We start from the raw sequence: 21,065 nt of genomic DNA, 5'->3' as shown, positions 1-21,065 counted from the left end.
CTAGCGGTCCGGAGGGTGCACCCATGAAGCGCGAAGTGAGCAGTGAATCGAGAGATAATGGGAACTGCAGATGCTGGAGAATCCAAGATAACAAAGTGTGAAGCTGGATGAACACAGCAGGCCAAGCAGCATCTCAGGAGCACAAAAGCTGTCGTTTCGAGCCTAGACCTTTCATCAGAGGGGGATGGGGGGAAGAGTTCTGAAATAAATGGGGAGAGAGGGGGAGGTGGACTGAAGATGGATAGAGGAGAAGATAGGTGGAGAGGAGGGGATAGGTCAGTCCAGGGAGGACGGACAGGTCAAGGAGATAGGATGAGGTTAGTAGGAAGGAAATGGAGGTGTGGCTTGAGGTGGGAGGAGGGGATAGTTGGGAGGAAGGACAGGTTAGGGAGGCGGGGATGAGCTGAGCTAGTTTTGGAATGCAGTGGGGGGAGGGGAGATTTTGAAGCATGTGAAGTCCACAGTGATACCATTGGGCTGCAGGGTTCCCGAGCAAAATATGAGTTGCTGTTCCTGCAGCCTACGGGTGGCATCATTGTGGCACTGCAGGAGGCCCATGATGGACATGTCGTCTAAGGAATGGAAAGGGGGAGTTAAAATGGTTCACGACTGAGAGGTGTGGTTGTTTATTGCGAACCGAGCAGAGGTGTTCTGCAAAGCGGTCCCCAAGCCTCCGCTTGGTTTCCCCAATGTAGAGGAAGCCACACTGGGTACAGTGGATACAGTATTCTACATTGGCAGATGTGCAGGTGAACATCTGCTTAATATGGAAAGTCATCTTGGGGCCTGGGATGGGGGTGAGGGAGGTGGTGTGGGGGCAAGTGTAGCACTTCCTGCGGTTGCAGGGGAAGGTGCCGGCAGTGGTGGGGTTGGAGGGGTGTATGGAGTGGACAAGGGAGTCACAGAGAGAGTGGTCTCTCTGGAAGGCAGACAAGCGTGAGGATAGAAAAATGTCTTGGATGGTGGGGTCGGATTGTAGATGGCGGAAGTGTCAGAGGATGATACGTTGTATCTGGAGGTTGGTGGGACGGTATAATAGCATCCACTACATTTATTCAAAGGATGCAGGAATTTGATTATGGTTACTGTAAAGCTATGGCACTATCATTAAGAGGTAAGATAGTAGGACTTACAGAATTACGAAGTCTGAATGAGGAAAATATGTCTTTTTAAAAGAGTGATAAGGTTTGGAAGACAAGACCTCGGCTTCAATGGTAATAGTCATGCTATCTAACCACGTGAGCCAAGAAAATTTGGAACAGTGAGGATCAGGGCTGTGGAGTGCCATTGAAAAGGCAAGAAATGAGAATTGTTCTTGGAAGTTTTGAATAGGACAGGATTGGAGAATGGAGTAAATGCCAGAGGTCTGACTAGTTTGTAGAAATTGTGGAAGGTATTCAGAAATTAAAACAAGATCCAATTTCAATTACATGAGGAGGAAAATAGGACTGAGCAGGTGTTTAAGTGATGAACTTGTAAGAATTCCTTGGCACAGCAGTGATGCAGGAGACTGCCCATTCAAACCTACAGCCACAAAAAGATAATTGACAAGGAGCAGCTACCACAATCCGATTTACTAGACTCTGACTTAAAAAAAAAGCCAGATGACTGTAAAGTAAATTATGACTCTAGACTCCCCTTAAGACTATTCTGGACCCTACATTTTCTTCAGATGATCGTTCTCACTTAATTTTGAGAATATAGACCCTTCTGACACTTAGACAGTCTGAATAACTTATTTAACTCTCTCAGAAGGAACCAGCTGAGAATATTAATGTTCTCCAGGCTTTTTAACAAGTTTTAGCCAGATTATAAAAAATTGAATATAAGCATCCAGACAACTCTCCTCAATACTCTAACTCTCCAGTGAAACATATATGAAGGTGTGCTCTTGAATTTGGATACAGAAGACTATAGGACACAATACATTTTCGAAATGATACAAATGTTTATTGAAGAGCTGGATATGCAGTTCACATTTAATGGCAAGTTAATCACATTATTGGCATTTCTAGGAAAAGATAGTTTTGTTTCTAACAGAGAAACAAAGTTTACTAAATGTAGTAGTTATTAATGAAATTCAACAACATTTTAAGCAGCATTTACATAAATAGAAACCTATCGAGTTTAGTGAGGTAATTCTATCCCAATGAAGGGGAGATGTATTATTATTACATTACAGCAACAAGACCATGAGAAGTGTTGGTTTGAATCTCTTATCTGAAAATCACCCGAGTGACTCTATCTTCATTCCACTAGAAGAGTGAAGCAGCAGGAAGCTCATAAGCACACGTGCCAGTCAGCATGGTTTTTGCTAAGCTATCACACTTTCCAAAATCAAGTTCCTGAATTTCAGAAAACAGCTTTATGTTCGGACGTGAACACAATAAGCACTGGATTATTGTGTATTTTCTATTGCATATATAAAGGACGTTCTACTAAAGGAGCACCAAGTTTGCCCAGACATGTTTTTTGCCAAACCAGATGAAGCCAGCTTTTTTTTTCATCCCTAAATCATAGGAGAGCCTATGATTATAACTGGATTCCTTTATGATTATTAATATAGGTAAATACAGAATTTAAATGATTAGTCTTAACGCAATTTTAAAAATCACACAAGTACAGAGTCATACAGCACAGAAACAGACCCTTCAGTCCAACATGATTATGCCAACCAATGGGATATTAAATTGTGAGTAATGAGGTTTGCAAATATAAAATAATTAATGTATAGATTACTCCAAAGCTTGGTTTATGCACACTCCAATGGAGTCTCTGGATTTTCATTAAATCTACTTCAGTTCATTTGTAGCTCTGCACATAAAGTCATTTGTCTGCTAGAATCTTCAATTTCTCAATATCCTGTTTCGACGGTGTCATTTTGTCAGCATCTATCAGTAGGAAACAACCATCAAAGCCTTTAATTATGATACATTCAAAGAAAGAACTGATCTTACACTCACAAAACAACAACTTTCCACCATGTCGTATGGACTACTGATAAAAAGAAGCTAGTTAAATAGATGGAAACACAAGGCCAGCAGGAGTGAGGCTTACTAGTATTAAAATAATAAATAACACTTGCAAACAACAGTGATCACAGCACCCTGTCTAGAAGTGGTGCGCAGGCAAGATTTTTTTAAAAGCTAGATGCATGATGGAAACACATTGTCTAAGTCATTCCCAATTCCAGTGGTGTAGAATATGTCATTTTTAAAAGCTAAGATAGAAGTTCTTCCTTCGCTTAATTCATAACCCATTGTGTCAGCTCTTTAAAACAGCTATTCAATTACTGAATTCCTCTTGCTTTCTGTGTGCACATTTTCCACTTCAATAGCTTTGCTGACTTCCCTTCTAAATTTGTTAATAATCACTACTGAATTATTCCACTACCCTTTCTGGCATTGCATTCCAGACCACATTGCGTAACCCCATCAACTCGCCCTTTTTTTTTGCCAAATATCTTAAATTTGAGTCCTTGGGCCACTGGAAAATATTTTTCTTTATTTGCTCTTTCAAAATGCTAATCATTTTGACTCTAATAAATGTCCCCTTAACCTTCTTTACTCTTAGGGAGAGAAACTTCAGTTTATCAATCTCTCCAGTAACTGAAGTTCCACATCCCTAGTAATATTCAAGTTAATTCCCTTTATCCACAATACCAAACCCTGAATAACATTCTTAAAAGTGTGAACTGCAGAACTGAACCCAATAATTCATCTAATAGCTAACCAATGATTTAATAAAGTCATCGTATAGCTTCACTGCTATTGTATTCTATGCCTCTGATTATAAAGTCAAAGTTCCCACTTGTTCTTGCTGACAGGTTTATAAACTTCTACCATCAAATGTTTCTGTGGGCAAAACATAGGTCTTGCTGCAGTACTCATTTTAAGGTTAAATCATTTAGCTTTTGTTGTGTCTCCTCATTCTTTTTATAAACAGAGGCAGGAACCACAAGAAAAAGGTCTGACCTTTGAGTTTCTGAACTTTCCTTAAAATGTCTTCATACACTTGCGCAAACAGTTCCTCTGGGGGTTTTGTTCCATCCAAGTAGACTGAAGCAAAAACAGACACTTGCATCATTTGATGCTTTGTCGTTTTTGTAATTTGTAACTTTTATTTACAGCATTGTCTCGTAAACATGACTTAAAAATGTAAAAAATACTACCAGTAACAAAAGCCTTGAAAAATGGGTGATGCCAAAATGTGAAATTAGCAGCTGGATATCATAAGTATCACAAGTGCAAAGTGGAGAAAAACTTCTGACATTAAGACTATGGGATAGCAAGAACTGCAGATGCTGGAGTCAAAGACAGTGTGGAGCTGGAGGAACATTAAGACTACGAATGCTGTGATTGATTGACAACATTATGAGAAGGGAAGCAATGAGAATGCTGAATTAGTTTTTTCTATTCATTCTTTAACAGGTTGTAAACTTAATCAGTTCTTTTTACAGTCTTTAAAGGCTTTATTTCATGTTTCAGGATTATTTCAAAGACTTGTCAGTAGTTCATTGGTTTTAGTCTGGATCTTAGGAGAGTGGCTACGGAGGATGTATGTGTAACATGAAAGTATGGGAGAGATGAGGATCATGAAGGGGCGTGGAGGAGACATAAGAGACCATGCAAGATAACAGGGGATGCGACAGGGGACATGGGGGGAGCATGGCGCACTAGATGCGGGTTCAGGGAAGTGAAGGATCAAGGTTTAAGGGATGACCATTATGATTACATCTGGGCCTATTTCCTAGGAAATGGACATAGACCTTTTAGTATGCCAGCCTCACCATCCAGCTGCCTCTGTTGCATCTTTGCACCAGACCCCAGAGATGTTGGGACTGATTCCATTCCATTTTCCCTTCCCCAGAATGAAAATGTTGCAGGTGAGGGCCTCTTAATTGGAATTAATTTGCAGATTCAGATTTCCCTGATTTCCACTTGAAACTCCTTCACAAAAATCTCACCTTAGTTTCTGTTCATCGTAACAATTACAGCCAATGATAGAATTTGGTTGATCTAAATTCATGCTTTATAATGTTTTCTTCTTATATGAGTTTTTAAACATGCAGATATATATCAATTTAGTTGGTTGATTGTTTTAATTTTTTTTAAATTAGTATTCAGAAAATTCTGAAAATTGAAATGAAAATTTACAGCATTCCATCTATCGATTGTTCTTCACAAGAGTGAATCATGCTTAAGTCAGAAAACAACTATGAACATAAATCAAAGTGACAAAACGTACTTATGTCAGACACTTTCTCTTCCATATCTTTTCTATTTCTGAGGTACATTGGCCACACATGTCCATCAAAATTTCCAGGTGGATCAGGTGGATCATAGACCCTTAAACTAAAATATAAAGATTCTGTTCACAGTTTTACATAGTTTGGCAATAATGACAGGTTTTACATAATTTAAATCAGTTCTTACCTTCTTCTTCTTTTACATTCTTCGTATGGAATGGAGAGATAGTAACGTTGACTAAAAACATCATTTAAGGGCCTAAAAACATATATTGGTATGTATCGGTGATATGTATAAATACACAAAATTCTGTGACTGATTACAGGTTCCACAACATCCATATCTGGACTAACCTGTAAAGGTTTATTGGAACAATCTGTTCTGAGTTAATTTGAATGGGAATTGGTGGAACTTACAAAAACATCCACTCTCCTGCATTCATTTACTTTTGGCCTTAACAGTTGATAAGGGTCAGGAAACCTGAACTTGCACTGCACACTGCTTGTAGCATAACCAGTTAATGCTCCCATGTTTTATGAATAGCCGAGCATGATTTTGAGCAGTCCAATAATTTCCTTACAGCCCCCAGATAATCCAAAGGCTTGGAATAATAATTTAATAAAAATATAATACGTATAATTTTACATTACAACCAACTGAATGTTTTACAGATACAGCAAACATACCTATAATTGTAAAGGAGGAAACCTTCCACTATTAGGATGTTAACTTTGTTCTCTGATAAATCTGAAAGTGGTTGTTCAGGATGTCCAACAGCTATGTTCTCCATCCAGGCATAAACTGAATTCATCATTGCTTCCATATCCAGAGCTGTGATATCTAAAAAATAATTATGCCAATTGAGAAACTACTGCTCTCAAAAAAAACACTCATGTAACAAAATATTAATGCGACAGGTGTTGGTACACATATATATCTGATTTTTTTTTAAGAGCTCTATTCATTTCCAGTAGAAGCTCACTGATTTGAATTCCAATATTATCATCTTTTGATTTGGAGCATAAATGAAGTCAGGAGTTAAGTCTATTCTTATTCACAGAACTAAAGGAATATTACATGCTGGTGCCATTTCAAATCTATGAGATGGTAGAAAGGAAATCAAAAATCGGTTGGAGAGACTGAAGGAGGGAAGAAACTGCAAGTATTCTTGCAGAATTGTTACAGGCGGGACACTGTTTTGATTAAATACCAACCTCCTGCCACATCCCCCTTAGTCTGCACATTGTTTCTATTTAAATAATCATCCACTGTCCTCTTGAATGACTTAATTGAAACTGTCTTTACCACACTTCCAGGCTGTGGACCACTTGTAATGTGAAAAAGGTTTTTCTCAACACAAATTTGCTTCTTTTGCAAAACATTTTAGATGTCTCTCAAGTCGTTTTTCTATTATTCCACTGTTAATTCTCTCTTCTTTTCTGGTAGCCAAGTTTCTGATAGCATGGCATCAGCATAGCATTATTCCTAATCTTTCAATGACTCCAAGCTTCAAACTGTCCTGTCTGGTTCATCACCTTTTCATGTGTTTCTCCCTATTTATTCTGTTTGGGCCCCTCATGATTTTGTAAACTTCAATTAAATCTCCCCTCAGTCTTCTCCACTCCAAGAAAAACAGTCCTAACTTTACCAATTTATCCTCATAACTGAAGTTTTTTATTTCTGGAGCCATTATCATCAACCTCTTTGCATTCTCTCCAATGCATTTACATCCTCCCTAAAGAATGGTGGCCAGGACTTTACACAATACTCCATCTGAGGACTAAACGTTCAGCATAACATCCCTGCTTTTGTACTCTATTCCCCTATTAATGAAGCCTAGAATATTACATCGCCGAGGCCAGACGCCAACTCTCCGACACCACCTCCTACCGACCCCTCGATCATGACCCCACACCCGAGCACCAAACCATCATCTCCAACACCATTCACGACCTCATCACCTCAGGGGACCTCCCACCCACAGCCTCCAACCTCATTGTTCCCCAACCCCACACGGCCCGTTTCTATCTCCTTCCTAAAATCCACAAACCTGCCTGCCCTGGTCGACCCATCGTCTCAGACTGCTCCTGCCCCACCGAACTCATCTCCACCTATCTGGACTCCATTTTCTCCCCTTTGGTCCAGGAACTCCCCACCTATGTCCGTGACACCACCCACGCCCTCCACCTCCTCCAGGACTTCCAATTCCCTGGCCCCCAACACCTCATTTTCACCATGGACGTCCAGTCCCTATACACCTGCATTCCGCATGCAGATGGCCTCAAGGCCCTCCGCTTCTTCCTGTCCCGCAGGCCCGACCAGTCCCCCTCCACCGACACTCTCATCCGCCTAGCTGAACTCGTCCTCACCCTCAACAACTTCTCTTTTGACTCCTCCCACTTCCTACAAACTAAGGGGGTGGCCATGGGCACCCGCATGGGCCCCAGCTATGCCTGCCTCTTTGTAGGTTACGTGGAACAGTCCCTCTTCCGCACCTACACAGGCCCCAAACCCCACCTCTTCCTCCGGTACATTGATGACTGTATCGGCGCCGCCTCTTGCTCCCCAGAGGAGCTCGAACAGTTCATCCACTTCACCAACACCTTCCACCCCAACCTTCAGTTCACCTGGGCCATCTCCAGCACATCCCTCACCTTCCTGGACCTCTCAGTCTCCATCTCAGGCAACCAGCTTGTAACTGATGTCCAATTCAAGCCCACTGACTCCCACAACTACCTAGAATACACCTCCTCCCACCCACCCTCCTGCAAAAATTCCATCCCCTATTGCCAATTCCTCCGCCTCCGCCACATCTGCTCCCACGATAAGACATTCCACTCCCGCACATCCCAGATGTCCAAGTTCTTTAAGGACCGCAACTTTCCCCCCACAGTGGTCGAGAGCACCCTTGACCGCGTCTCCCGCATTTCCCGCAACACATCCCTCACACCCCGCCCCCGCCACAACCGCCCAAAGAGGATCCCCCCTCATTCTCACACACCACCACACCAACCTCCGGATACAACGCATCATCCTCCAACACTTTCGCCATTTACAATCCGACCCCACCACCCAAGACATTTTTCCATCCCCACCCCTGTCTGCTTTCCGGAGAGACCACTCTCTCCGTGACTCCCTTGTTCGCTCCACACTGCCCTCCAACCCCACCACACCCGGCACCTTCCCCTGCAACCGCAGGAAATGCTACACTTGCCCCCACACCTCCTCCCTCACCCCTATCCCAGGCCCCAAGATGACATTCCACATTAAGCAGAGGTTCACCTGCACATCTGCCAATGTGGTATACTGCATCCACTGTACCCGGTGCGGCTTCCTCTACATTGGGGAAACCAAGCGGAGGCTTGGGGACCGCTTTGCAGAACACCTCCGCTCAGTTCGCAACAAGCAACTGCACCTCCCAGTCGCGAACCATTTCCACTCCCCCTCCCATTCTCTAGATGACATGTCCATCATGGGCCTCCTGCACTGCCACAATGATGCCACCCGAAGGTTGCAGGAACAGCAACTCATATTCCGCCTGGGAACCCTGCAGCCTAATGGTATCAATGTGGACTTCACCAGTTTCAAAATCTCCCCTTCCCCTACTGCATCCCTAAACCAGCCCAGTTCGTCCCCTCCCCCCACTGCACCACACAACCAGCCCAGCTCTTCCCCCCCACCCACTGCATCCCAAAACCAGTCCAACCTGTCTCTGCCTCCCTAACCGGTTCTTCCTCTCACTCATCCCTTCCTCCCACCCCAAGCCGCACCCCCATCTACCTACTAACCTCATCCCACCTCCTTGACCTGTCCGTCTTCCCTGGACTGACCTATCCCCTCCCTACCTCCCCACCTATACTCTCTCCACCTATCTTCTTTACTCTCCATCTTCGGTCCACCTCCCCCTCTCTCCCTATTTATTCCAGTTCCCTCTCCCCATCCCCCTCTCTGATGAAGGGTCTAGGCCCGAAACGTCAGCTTTTGTGCTCCTGAGATGCTGCTTGGCCTGCTGTGTTCATCCAGCCTCACATTTTATTATCTTGGAATTCTCCAGCATCTGCAGTTCCCATTATCACTAGAATATTACACCCCGTTTTCTGTAATACTAAAGTTGTAGATGCTAGTAGAGAGAAAGAATTCAAATTTTCCAATGCTAAGAGAATTCCTTGAGTATGTGCTATCATTTATTACAGTATATGTTGGTAATTATTCCATGTTCCTACAGGTCTCGTAAGGTTGCATCATGCAGAGCAATTAAACCAGATCAAGTTCAACAAGTTCTCTGTTCCTTTGAAGTGAAAACCTACGACCCACTACGTTGTGATAGTTGCACTGAAAATCTGTTGCAGAGATGTTATTTTGGGTCCGTATTTACTGTGGATATGGAGGCTAGGGAACTCTGGGAAGTAGATATTGATGTAATTAAAACAGTCCACATTACAGAAGAGATGAGGTGGTGATGGAGATCTTGAAAAACATTAAAGTGGATGAACCTTGGGGACCCAATCAAGTGTATCCCCGAATGTTGTGGGAAGCTTGGAAGGAAATTGCAGGGCCCTAGCAGAAATATATGTATCCTTTACTACCATAGGTGAGGTGCCAGCGGACTGCAGCATGGCTAATGTTGTACTTTTGCTTAAGAAAGGCTTTAAAGAAAAGCCTATGAACTGTAGACTGGTGAGTCTGACGTCAGTGGTGAGCAAGTTTTGGAGGGGATTCTGAGATAATTTACATGTATTGGGAGAGATAAGGACTGATTAGGGATAGTTGGCATGGCTTTATGCACGAGAAAACGTGTCTGACAAGTTTGATTGAGTTTTTTTGAGGACATGACCAAAAAGATAGATGAGGGCAGAACAGTAGACATTGTCTACATGGACTTTAGTAAAGCCTTTGACAAGGTTCCCCGTGGTACACTGGTTAGTCAAGTTAGATCACATGCGATTCAGGGAGAGACCATTAATTGGATACAAAATTGGCTTGATGAAAGGAGACAGAGGGTGGTGGTGTAGGGTTGTTTTTCCGACAGGAGGTCTGTGAACAGCAGTGTTCCACAGGGATCGGTGTTGGGTCCACTGTTGTTTGTCATTTATATAAAAAATCTGGATGAGAATTTAGGAGGCATGGTTAGTAAGTTTGCGGATGACACCAAAATTGATAGTAGAGTGGACGGTGAAGAAAGTTATTCAAGGTTACAAAGGGATCTAGATAAATTGGGCCAATTGGTTGAGGAATGGCAGATGGAGTTTAATTTGGATAAATGCAAGGTATTGCATTACACAGTTAATGGTGAGAGCCTAGGCAGTGCTGCCGAACAGACAGACCTGAGGGTTCAAGTACATAGTTCTTTGAAAGCTATGTCACAGGTGGACAAGGTGTTTAAGAAGGTATTTAGCATGTTTGCCTTCATTGCTCAGACCACTGAGTATAGGAGTGGGGACAACATGTTGAGCTTGTTTAGGACGTTGGTGAGGCCACTTTTGGAGTACTGTGTAGATTTCGGGTCATCTTTCTAAAGGAAGGACAAAATTAAATTATGGAGGATTCAGAAGTGATTTACAAGGATGTTGCCAGGACTGGAGAGTTTGAGTTATAAGGAGAGGCTAGATAGATTGGGACTACTTTCACTGGAGCGTAGGAGTTTCAGGGGTGACCTTATAGAGGTATTTTCCCTAGGGAGGGGGGAGATCAAAACTATATTTTGAAAGTCAGAGGCAAAAGATTTGAGAGACATCAGGGGCAACTTCTTCACACAGAGGGTGGTTTGTACGTGGAATGAAGTGCCAGAGGAAGTAGTAGATGCAGGTACAGTGTCAACATTTAAAAAACATTCAGACAGGTACATGCATTGGAAAAGTTTAGAGGGATATGGGCCAACGGCAGGCAAGTGGGACTAGTTTAGTTCAGGAAACTTGGTTGGCATGGATGAATTGGACTGAAGGGTCTGTTTCTGTGCTGTATGACTTTATGACTGTCTGACAAATCTTACCGTCATACTGCTGAAACCCATCTTCTCCAACCTCTACCTCACTGGCAGGCTGGAAAAAATAAATTTAAAAGTTTAGTCCAAAGTGCAATTCCTCATCCATAGTTTTAGAAATCACTCAACTTTTGGCCCATACAAGATTTGAAGTTTGGAGCTATTTAAAATTTATGAATAGTGATTTGCTGATTCTATGCTTTCAGAAGTTCAACTCCCAGAAACAAAGAGAGAATTACCAGTGGATTAACAGAAAAACAATTTAAGAGAAGTTTATTACAATGAACAAAGAAGATGAGACACTTTCAAAACAAAGTTATGAAAGGTGGCAGCCCTGAAGAACAATGTGTGCAATAAGCATTAGCCACACTGACTCATGGAGACCTAGCTAGGCAATATGCTCTACGAGAGACCTTTCAGTGGGCAAAAAGGTGTAAGCAAAAAGGCAACATAAAGTTAATTAAAATAGGATCATAATTCAACTTAATAAAAGATAAGGAGAAAGCACTTTGCTAATTTTAGGAACTTACAGAGAATAAAGGATACTTAAAACATTACACAGCCAGAACAGTAGATGGTGCCACCAGCTTAAAAGTAAATTTAACAGATATTGTGACCCTATTAATTCTTTGGACATGATCCTACAGGTTAAGTTAGCATTGCATCTGCAGATGTTTTGTGGTGGTGACCCCATTGGAGTTTGAAGGATCAGTGGAAGAGTAACTACCTGCATTTAAAACAATGCTACATTCCAAATGAAGTCTTAACTACAAACACTGCATCATGAATATGTCTTCATCTGTTTACACCATATGCTGCTCTAGAATTCTAAAACACATGGCCCAGGAAAAAATTCAGCACTCTGCTTCGCTGATAAGGACCTGGAGGTCTGTGCAGCTGGGGTGGTAAAGAAGAGGGCCATCTTCTTTCTTCAGGATGGATAAAGGCGACCATAGCATGGACACTATCAGCCTGGGTGAATGTGATGCCTCCATGGTTTGGAGGAATAAAGAACAATGCTGCAAGAAGGTTAATGCATTTCTGCGCTCTGCCACCATGTTGTCCTTGCTACCTCAAATCATGAAATCCACAGAATCCGTACAGTGTGAAAACAGGCCATTCAGCCTAACAGGTCCATACCAACTCTCCAGAGAGCACCCCATTCTATCTGTGTAATCCTGCATTTCCCATGGCTAACACACCTCCAACCCTAAACATTATGGGCAATTCAGCATGGCCAATCCACCTAAGATGCACGTCTTTGGACTTTAGGAAGAAACCAGAGCACCCGGCAGAAACCCATGCAGACATGGGGAGAAACTGCAAACAAAGATAGTTGCCCAAGAGTGGAAATGAAGCCGGGTCCCTGGTGCTGTGAGGCAGCAGTGCTAACCACTGGGTCAGTCTAACTCTGCCACTGCACATACTTCTCACCAAGACTCATGATCTGCCATTCTCACTGTTGCATGCACCACATTTCCTCAAAAGCTCTTGCCCAGCTCAACCTCCTAAATATTAAGTCCTCCTGACCTCAGCACTTTCCAGTCACTCACTTGGGACACCACACTAACTTTATGGCACTTGTAACATTAACAGCTCTTCCAGCTACCTTCATTTCACTCAATCAGTCCCTTGTCTCACTGCAGGAGAAAATAGCCCATAATAGAGCTGAAAGGGCCAAGATTGGTGGTAAACCCATAAGAGGAACAATTGCTTGAACTCTTGAGAAACGACCATGACTGCTTACATGGGAATGCTGAGATCTCCATTTCCTGGCAGCTGATTAAGCTTCTTTGTTCTGTGCTATTCTACTCTCCTATTACCAACAATATGAAGATAATAAAATGTGAGGCTGGATGAACACAGCAGGCCAAGCAGCATCTCAGAAGCACAAAAGCTGACATTTCGGGCCTAGACCCTTCATCAGAGAGGGGGATGGGGTGAGGGTTCTGGAATAAATAGGGAGAGAGGGGGAGGCGGACCGAAGATGGAGAGAAAAGAAGATAGGTGGAGAGGAGAGTATAGGTGGGGAGGTAGGGAGGGGATAGGTCAGTCCAGGGAAGACGGACAGGTCAAGGAGGTGGGATGAGGTTAGTAGGTAGGAGATGGAGGTGCGGCTTGGGGTTGGAGGAAGGGATGGGTGAGAGGAAGAACAGGTTAGGGAGGCAGAGACAGGCTGGACTGGTTTTGGGATGCAGTGGGTGGAGGGGAAGAGCTGGGCTGGTTGTGTGGTGCAGTGGGGGGAGGGGACGAACTGGGCTGGTTTTGTGATGCAGTGGGGGGAGGGGAGATTTTGAAACTGGTGAAGTCCACATTGATACCATTGGGCTGCAGGGTTCCCAAGCGGAATATGAGTTGCTGTTCCTGCAACCTTCGGGTGGCATCATTGTGGCACTGCAGGAGGCCCATGATGGACATGTCATCTAAAGAATGGGAGGGGGAGTGGAAATGGTTTGCGACTGGGAGGTGTAGTTGTTTGTTGCGAACCGAGCGGAGGTGTTCTGCAAAGCGGTCCCCAAGCCTCCACTTGGTTTCCCCAATGTAGAGGAAGCCGCACCGGGTACAGTGGATGCAGTATACCACATTGGCAGATGTGCAGGTGAACCTCTGCTTAATGTGGAAAGTCATCTTGGGGCCTGGGATAGGGGTGAGGGAGGAGGTGTGGGGGCAAGTGTAGCATTTCCTGCGGTTGCAGGGGAAGGTGCCGGGTGTGGTGGAGTTGGAGAGCAGTGTGGAGCGAACAAGGGAGTCACGGAGAGAGTGGTCTCTCCGGGAAGCAGACAGGGGTGGGGATGGAAAAATGTCTTGGGTGGTGGGGTCGGATTGTAGATGGCGGGAGTGTTGGAGGATGATGCGTTGTATCCGGAGGTTGGTGTGGTGGTGTGTGAGAATGAGGGGGGATCCTCTTTGGGCGGTTGTGGCGGGGGCGGGGTGTGAGGGATGTGTTGCGGGAAATGCGGGAGACGCGGTCAAGGGTGCTCTCGACCACTGTGGGGGGAAAGTTGCGGTCCTTGAAGAACTTGGACATCTGGGTTGTGCGGGAGTGGAATGCCTCATCATGGGAGCAGATGCGGCGGAGGCGGAGGAATTGGGAATAGGGGATGGAATTTTTGCAGGAGGGTGGGTGGGAGGAGGTGTATTCTAGGTAGTTGTGGGAGTCAGTGGGCTTGAAATGAACATCAGTTACAAGCTGGTTGCCTGAGATGGAGACTGAGAGATCCAGGAAGGTGAGGGATGTGCTGGAGATGGCCCAGGTGAACTGAAGGTTGGGGTGGAAGGTGTTGGTGAAGTGGATGAACTGTTCGAGCTCCTCTGGGGAGCAAGAGGCGGCGCCGATACAGTCATCAATGTAACGGAGGAATAGGTGGGGTTTGGGGCCTGTGTAGGTGCGGAAGTGGGACTGTTCCACATAACCTACTAAGAGGCAGGCATAGCTGGGGCCCATGCGGGTGCCCATGGCCACCCCCTTAGTCTGTAGGAAGTGGGAAGAATCGAAAGGACTCACCTATCCCCTCCCTACCTCCCCACCTATACTCCCCTCTCCACCTATCTTCTTTTCTCTCCATCTTCGGTCCGCCTCCCCCTCTCTCCCTATTTATTCCAGAACCCTCACCCCATCCCCCTCTCTGATGAAGGGTCTAGGCCCGAAACGTCAGCTTTTGTGCTTCTGAGATGCTGCTGGGCCTGCTGTGTTCATCCAGCCTCACATTTTATTATCTTGGAATCTCCAGCATCTGCAGTTCCCGTTATCACCAACAATATGAATATGCTTCACCAGTTCAAATACTTCCATCTCTGTCAGGATTTTATGTAAATTAGACTCTGGAGAATATTTTGGTTTGTCTGGCGTGTCTACACGGCTGGTCAGGGAAGAAATGCTACAGGTCTCTGATACTCAGAGGAGCTACAGATAACAGGCACCCGATCAGCCCTATGCTGAAGATGACCTTATGATGTCAGCCTATATATTAATATACCTTTGTGCAAAAGGAGAAACAAATATAGAAGCAACAGGTAGGTTTATCAGAGACCCTCAGAAACAGGATTAAAAGATTGAAGGACTTTACTAATGTTATCAGTACCATGCTAGCCTTACTGTGTCAAAGGTTAGTGTTAAGCCAGAGGTTTGAAAATATTTTAAAACCAACAAATGTTGACTGAAAAGAAGGGAGATGATAAACTTTGACGGTGAATTTGCAAGTAATGTCAACACATACAACCAGAGTTTCTTTAAATATATAAAAACAGAAAAGCCAAAGTGAACATAGGCCCCTTCGGGAATTCAGCTAGAATGATCACAGAATCCTGACAGTGCAGATAGAGGCCATTTGGGCTATCATCTGCACCAACCCTCTGAAGAGCATCCCACAGCCCCCATCCTATCTTCATAGATTTATCATAGCTTAACCCCTTAGCCTGCACAATCTTGGACACTACAGATAATTTAGCATGGTCCATTCATCTAACCTTCATGTTGTGATGATACTATTGCTTTAAGAAATTATTTTGTCCTTTTTTTTTGAAAAGAGGTTTTAAGGCATAGGTGCTGAGCAGTCCACGAGCCTCCAAGGCCATGGATTTTTTTTTAAGTTGGAACAATAGAAGCAGCCTGAATGGGTGTGGTAAAGCTCTCACAGAACCAGGATTTTCAGTTTAGTTTTTTATTTTAGCTTCCAGCAGTTTTGCTGGGGTCTCAGCAGGGTTGGGGTAAATCTCTCCCAGCTGCTACACTCTCTCAAAATTTTCTCTTGATGCTTTTTTCCTCTTGGACTGCTCGAGTTGCATGTGACACAATCTGTTTTTTAATTCTGCCTATTGCCAAGAGTGTGTTTATGGGATGCTACTACATTGGAAGAGTTAATTAGTCATAGTTATTGTATTTATTATGCTGTTAATTTTCCAACAGAGTTGTTATTCCAATTCGTTTTTTCTTTTATTGTATTTTAACCTTAGTGCATGAATAAAGTGTATTTTGCTTTAAATCCAGTAGTTTGACCAGTCAAATTGTATCTGGAATGCAACATCTTAAATTTACCTTTAAAATAAGAAAACGTTAGGGTCTAGACAATCTTCTGAATATTCTAATAGGGTTTGTTCTGGTCCATAACAACATCTCTGGACTGTGGGAGGAAACCAAAGCACCGGATGAAACCCACACAGACATGGGTAGAATGTGCAAACTGCACACTGACAGTTACCCAAGGCTGGAACTGAACCAGTTCCCTGCTGTTGTCAGGCAGTATGCTAATTACCGAGCCACCATGTTGCCATAGAGAAATAACAACAGGGAACTGGGAAATGGCAGAGGAGTTGAATAAATACGATGCATCAGTCTTCACAGCAGAAGAGACTAACGGCATTCCAAGATTGCTAAATATCTAAGGGGTAAAAGGAGGAGAGGAAATAAATCAAACAACAATTATAGGAGGAAAAATGCTCTGGGGAATAATAAAGACCACTAAGCCCACTGGACCTGATGGCATACAACCTAAGATATTAAATTAAAGTGGCTACAGAAATAGTTGATGCACTGGTAAGAATCTTCCAAGACCCCTTAGTTTCTGGAAAAGTGCCAGAGTACTGGAAAACTATTAATCTAACATCTTATATAAAAGTGAAGGAGACAAATATAAACCAGTCAGTTTAACATTTGTTAGTGAGAGAATGTTAGAGTCGATTGTAAAGGATGTAATAATGGAGTATTTGGAAATGAATAATATGATCAAACTGCGTCAGCATGATTTCATAAAAGGGAAATCATGCCTGATAAACTTACTAGAATTCTTCAAGGAGATAATAAGTAGAGGAAGCAGTCATCCAATAATTGTGCCTCAATCATCCTATCCTTCCATTTGAGTCTCCTATTGCCCTAACACAGCAATGCCGCAGATAACACCCTCCCTCTTAAAGTTTACTGCCCAATCTTCCAGGACTGATTCTGGCTTACTCCGGAACCAACTCTGGAGGACAGCCCCAAGTGAGGACAACTGAACCCCCTGATTGGTGTCTATGCCACTTCTCAACTATTTACTGATAGTCCCCACATTGGTTGGATTTGTCCTGCAGGACTGACAGGGCACAGATTCCTAGATCCTGACTGCACCAAGTAGCTGACTGACCATGGCCAAACAACCAAATGCGTGCCCCTGAACCCCACACTGGACTGAGGTTGAATGAAGATCTTGACTGACTGTGGCAGCAACTCTTACTGACGACAGTTCCCCTTTACTCAATTAAGATTACTCCCCCTTGATGTTCAGACATGGCCATTTGGTTGAAGAATGTACAATGTATTTGTCAGGTAAGTTAATGGCACATGCCAAAGATGGGACATTGATGGAGCTCAGTGCTGTACACCAACATGTCTGTACCCTTGACTGTTCAGGACTGTCAACCATGCCGAAGTACCTTACTTTCTGAATGTGCTATAAGGCAAGGCAAAACAGAACTAACCTAAGCCTGTAAGCACTGTATGAGGAGGCAATGCACAAAAAGGAAAGAAAAGGTAGTGGTGCAATGAGCGTCCAGTAAGCACAAAGTGAGTGAAAACAGAAAAGAAAGCAAGCAAGCTAAGTGCCCTGAGATCCACCCTGTTTCGATACATTAGATGACCAAGTAGTCTGGTAGTAGCATTGCAATGTGAAGTGTCAGTGTGCAGTATTGAAGTTCTGAAGTGTATTACAATATTATAACTCTTACAAGTTAGTCCAGGATGTGCCATAGTATCGTGGTGAGGCTGGTGTTTTGCCAGTGCTGAGTTCCATGATCAGAACTTGTATGTGTCCATGAAGGTTGCCCTGAGATGTTGGGAAATAATGACCAAAGGCCTGAAGAAAATACCATTTAGTTTCTTACCAGTACCTGACATAATAGCAAACTGCAAAAAAGTGTGACAAGATCAGCTAATATGTTCACCGCTCACTAGTGAGGGTCCCTTTTAGAAGATTGTAAAGTGAAGAGCGGGGATATAGAAATAATTCTATTCAATATTAATATGAACGGACGTATCGGTCTTTTCTCATCTTGTGTGTTAGTGTATTTAAAGTAATAATAGAAATTGTTAAAAAATATATATTTTAAATCTTACCTTAAAAAACATATCTTGACACAGTAACACACTGTTCGGAAAAGCCTTCTTAAGTTTGCACGCAAGTGTAGTTTTTCCACCATTTGTGATTCTGAATTTTAAAAATGCAACAATTTCATACTTAATTTTTATTCATCAGCATGGTCTGCATTTGTTGCCCACACTGATTTCCCATGAACTCAGTGGCTTGCTAAGCCATTTCAGGGCAGTTAAGAAGCAACCATATTGCCGTAAGACTGCGTCATGTGTAGGTCAGGCTCAGTAAGGACGATAGACTTTCTTCTTCGAGGACATTAATGAGCCAGATGAGCTTTGACAACAATTCATGATAGGTGCATCATTACCATTGCTGAGACGAGTTTCTATCAGCTGCCATGGTGCAATTTGAACTCATGAAGCCGAAGATTAGCCTGAGCTTCTGCGTCATTCAACCCGACACCAATTGTATATTGCGATAAGATAACACTTTGCAAATTTGCATCAATGCTCTTGAGTGCCATAATGCATCAAAATAACTAATCATTGTCAAAGAAAATAATAAATCACAAAAATAATTTGCGACACTTCTGCTTCAGGTGACTCCTCCATTGCAATGGTAGCTCTCATTCCCACCCGATCCCCCTCCCATTCTCATCTTGGTCAGGTCTTACCTGGACCTGCATTGGGATTCTCATGTGACACCCCAAAGCTTGCAAAAAAATGACTGTAGCTTCTAAGAATTTAGTAGTTACATGGTTGCTATTATTCAAATCAAATTTTTATTCTAGATTTATTAATTTACTTTCAAATTTCCAATTCCTGTGGTGGGATTGAAACTCAAATCTCATTAGTCTATGATTTTGGCTTTCTAATCCAGTAATATATATTATGGTTCCCCAGATGTTTTTAAGGCACCAGTACTTCACATTTTTTTTTCCTCCCCAAAGATCCAAGGCTGCTTAGAACAGATTTACATGATTTGGATGTGGGGACCAGTTGTCATATTTCCAAACTTGGTGGAGTTAGAAGGCAGTTACATTGAGGCTTCAAAAAGACTTACATAGGTTAAATGAATAGGCAAGAACATGGCAGCTAAGTTTCATGTGTAACCAGCATTGAATCTAGGCGTTCTTCACATATGCTAAAGCAATGTGGTAGTTTACAGATTATAGTACTGAACTACAAACAGATGCCACTGGTTCATCTTCAATCAATCAGGGAATTTACAGACTTACATATGAAGAGCAACCCTTAAAGCTGTGCAATTTTTACAAAGCTCTAACTGAGTCACAAGTGTTCTTCAGGGAATGGAACCTTCCACCCACATCAGACCTTGTCCACATATGACTCCAGTAATAAGCAGTTAAAATAAGAATATAAGATATAGGAGCTGGTAAAGACAATTTGAATTTTTGTGCCAGCTCTGTCATTCAACATGATTATGATTGATCTTGTAAGCCAATGCAACCTTCCCACACTGTCCACATTTGTTTAGAATCTAAAGATATATTGATCTCTGGTTTGAATATGTTCATTCATTGAAGATCCACAAATCTCTGAAGTAGGGAATTCAAACATCCTTGACATTTTGAGTGAAGAAATTTTTCTTCATTTCAGTTCTAAATGGCCAACCCTTTATTGGGAGGCAGGCCAACTTTCCTCAATCTCAATATGGAAATCCACACCTAGTCCATTCAATCTCTTCTTGTTTCTCTAATTGCTTCCTGTTCCTGCACTGTAACTTTCCGTGGATTTTGTAGACGAATATCCAGATCCCTCTCGATTCCAATATTTAAATAAGATTTTTTTTATTCTGATTGATTATTAGCAGCCTCATAGAAATCCTGGAAAAGCACTCTAAAACTACAAAACACAAAAAGACCTACGGCAACTGATGAGGACAATACAGAATAACAACTGCAGCTTTGTCAGTGATTAGCCTGCATATTCACTGCTAATTTGGGAGTGCAGAGTCAGGAGAATTCTTGATAATGAAATGATTTATGATAAATGTGAGGTTATCAACTTTGGTGCAAATACAGGAAGGCAGATTATCTAAATGGTGATATATTGGGCAAAGGAAAGGTGCAACGAGACCTGGGTGACCTTTTACTCCAGTCACTGAAAATAACATGCAGATGCAGCATGCAATAAAAAAGTGAAATGGTATGTTGGCTTTCGTAGTGAGAGGATTTCAGTGGTGTAGTAGGGACATCCTGCTGCAATTGTACAGGGCCCTGATTGAGTCCGGACCAGGAATATTGTGTGCAGTTTTGGTCTCCTTTTCCAGCAAAGGATAATCTGGCTATGGATAAGTGTGACAAAGATTCAGCAGTCTGATTCCTGGGTGACAGAACTGAAGCATGAAGAGGGACTGTATTGGTTAGGGATACTCAGGCGAGGAGCTGCAAGACTGGATGTTGGCTAATGTGGTGCCACTATTTAAGAAAGGTGGTAAGGAAAAGCCAGGGAACTATAAACTGGTGAGCCTGACATTGGTGGTGAGCAAGTTGTTGGAGAGAATCCTGAGGGACAGGATTTGCAAGTATTTGGAAAGGCAAGGACTGATTAAGGATAGTCAACATGGCTGTGTGTGGTAAATTGTGTCTCACGAACCTGGCTGAGTTTTTTCATAGAATCACAGAACCCCTACAGTGTGGACGTAGGCAGTTTGGCCCACCAAGTTCACACAATCCCTCTGAACAGCATCCCAACCAGACCCATTCCCCTACCCTTCACCTGTAACCTGGTATTTCCCATGTCTAATCCA

The 21,065-nt window shown here is 43.0% G+C and overlaps 1 protein-coding gene across 9 annotated transcripts in view; it reads right to left on the bottom strand.

Annotated features, from left to right (window-relative positions):
- Positions 1 to 1,953: 1,953 nt before the first annotated feature.
- LOC125450727 (nicotinamide riboside kinase 1-like) overlaps positions 1,954 to 21,065 on the bottom strand; it is a 34,440-nt gene continuing 15,328 nt past the window's right edge. For 8 of the 9 annotated variants that reach the window (XM_059644652.1, XM_059644651.1, XM_059644657.1 and 5 more), the window contains 7 exons: positions 18,317 to 18,407; positions 11,239 to 11,287; positions 5,936 to 6,089; positions 5,436 to 5,507; positions 5,248 to 5,354; positions 3,975 to 4,058; positions 1,954 to 2,891 (listed from right to left, as the gene is read on the bottom strand). In XM_059644652.1, coding sequence (XP_059500635.1) covers positions 2,827 to 2,891; positions 3,975 to 4,058; positions 5,248 to 5,354; positions 5,436 to 5,507; positions 5,936 to 6,089; positions 11,239 to 11,287; positions 18,317 to 18,407 — 622 coding nt within the window. In that variant the 3' untranslated portion in view covers positions 1,954 to 2,826. The remainder of the gene's footprint in view (positions 2,892 to 3,974; positions 4,059 to 5,247; positions 5,355 to 5,435; positions 5,508 to 5,935; positions 6,090 to 11,238; positions 11,288 to 18,316; positions 18,408 to 21,065) is intronic. The other variant, XM_059644653.1, reaches the window with a different exon arrangement.

This window comes from Stegostoma tigrinum, chromosome 3 (genome assembly GCF_030684315.1).
Source record: "Stegostoma tigrinum isolate sSteTig4 chromosome 3, sSteTig4.hap1, whole genome shotgun sequence".
In the NCBI taxonomy this organism is placed as follows: Eukaryota; Metazoa; Chordata; class Chondrichthyes; order Orectolobiformes; family Stegostomatidae; genus Stegostoma; species Stegostoma tigrinum.
Note: the sequence above shows the minus strand (reverse complement) of the source record. Positions and strands in the feature narration are given on the sequence as shown.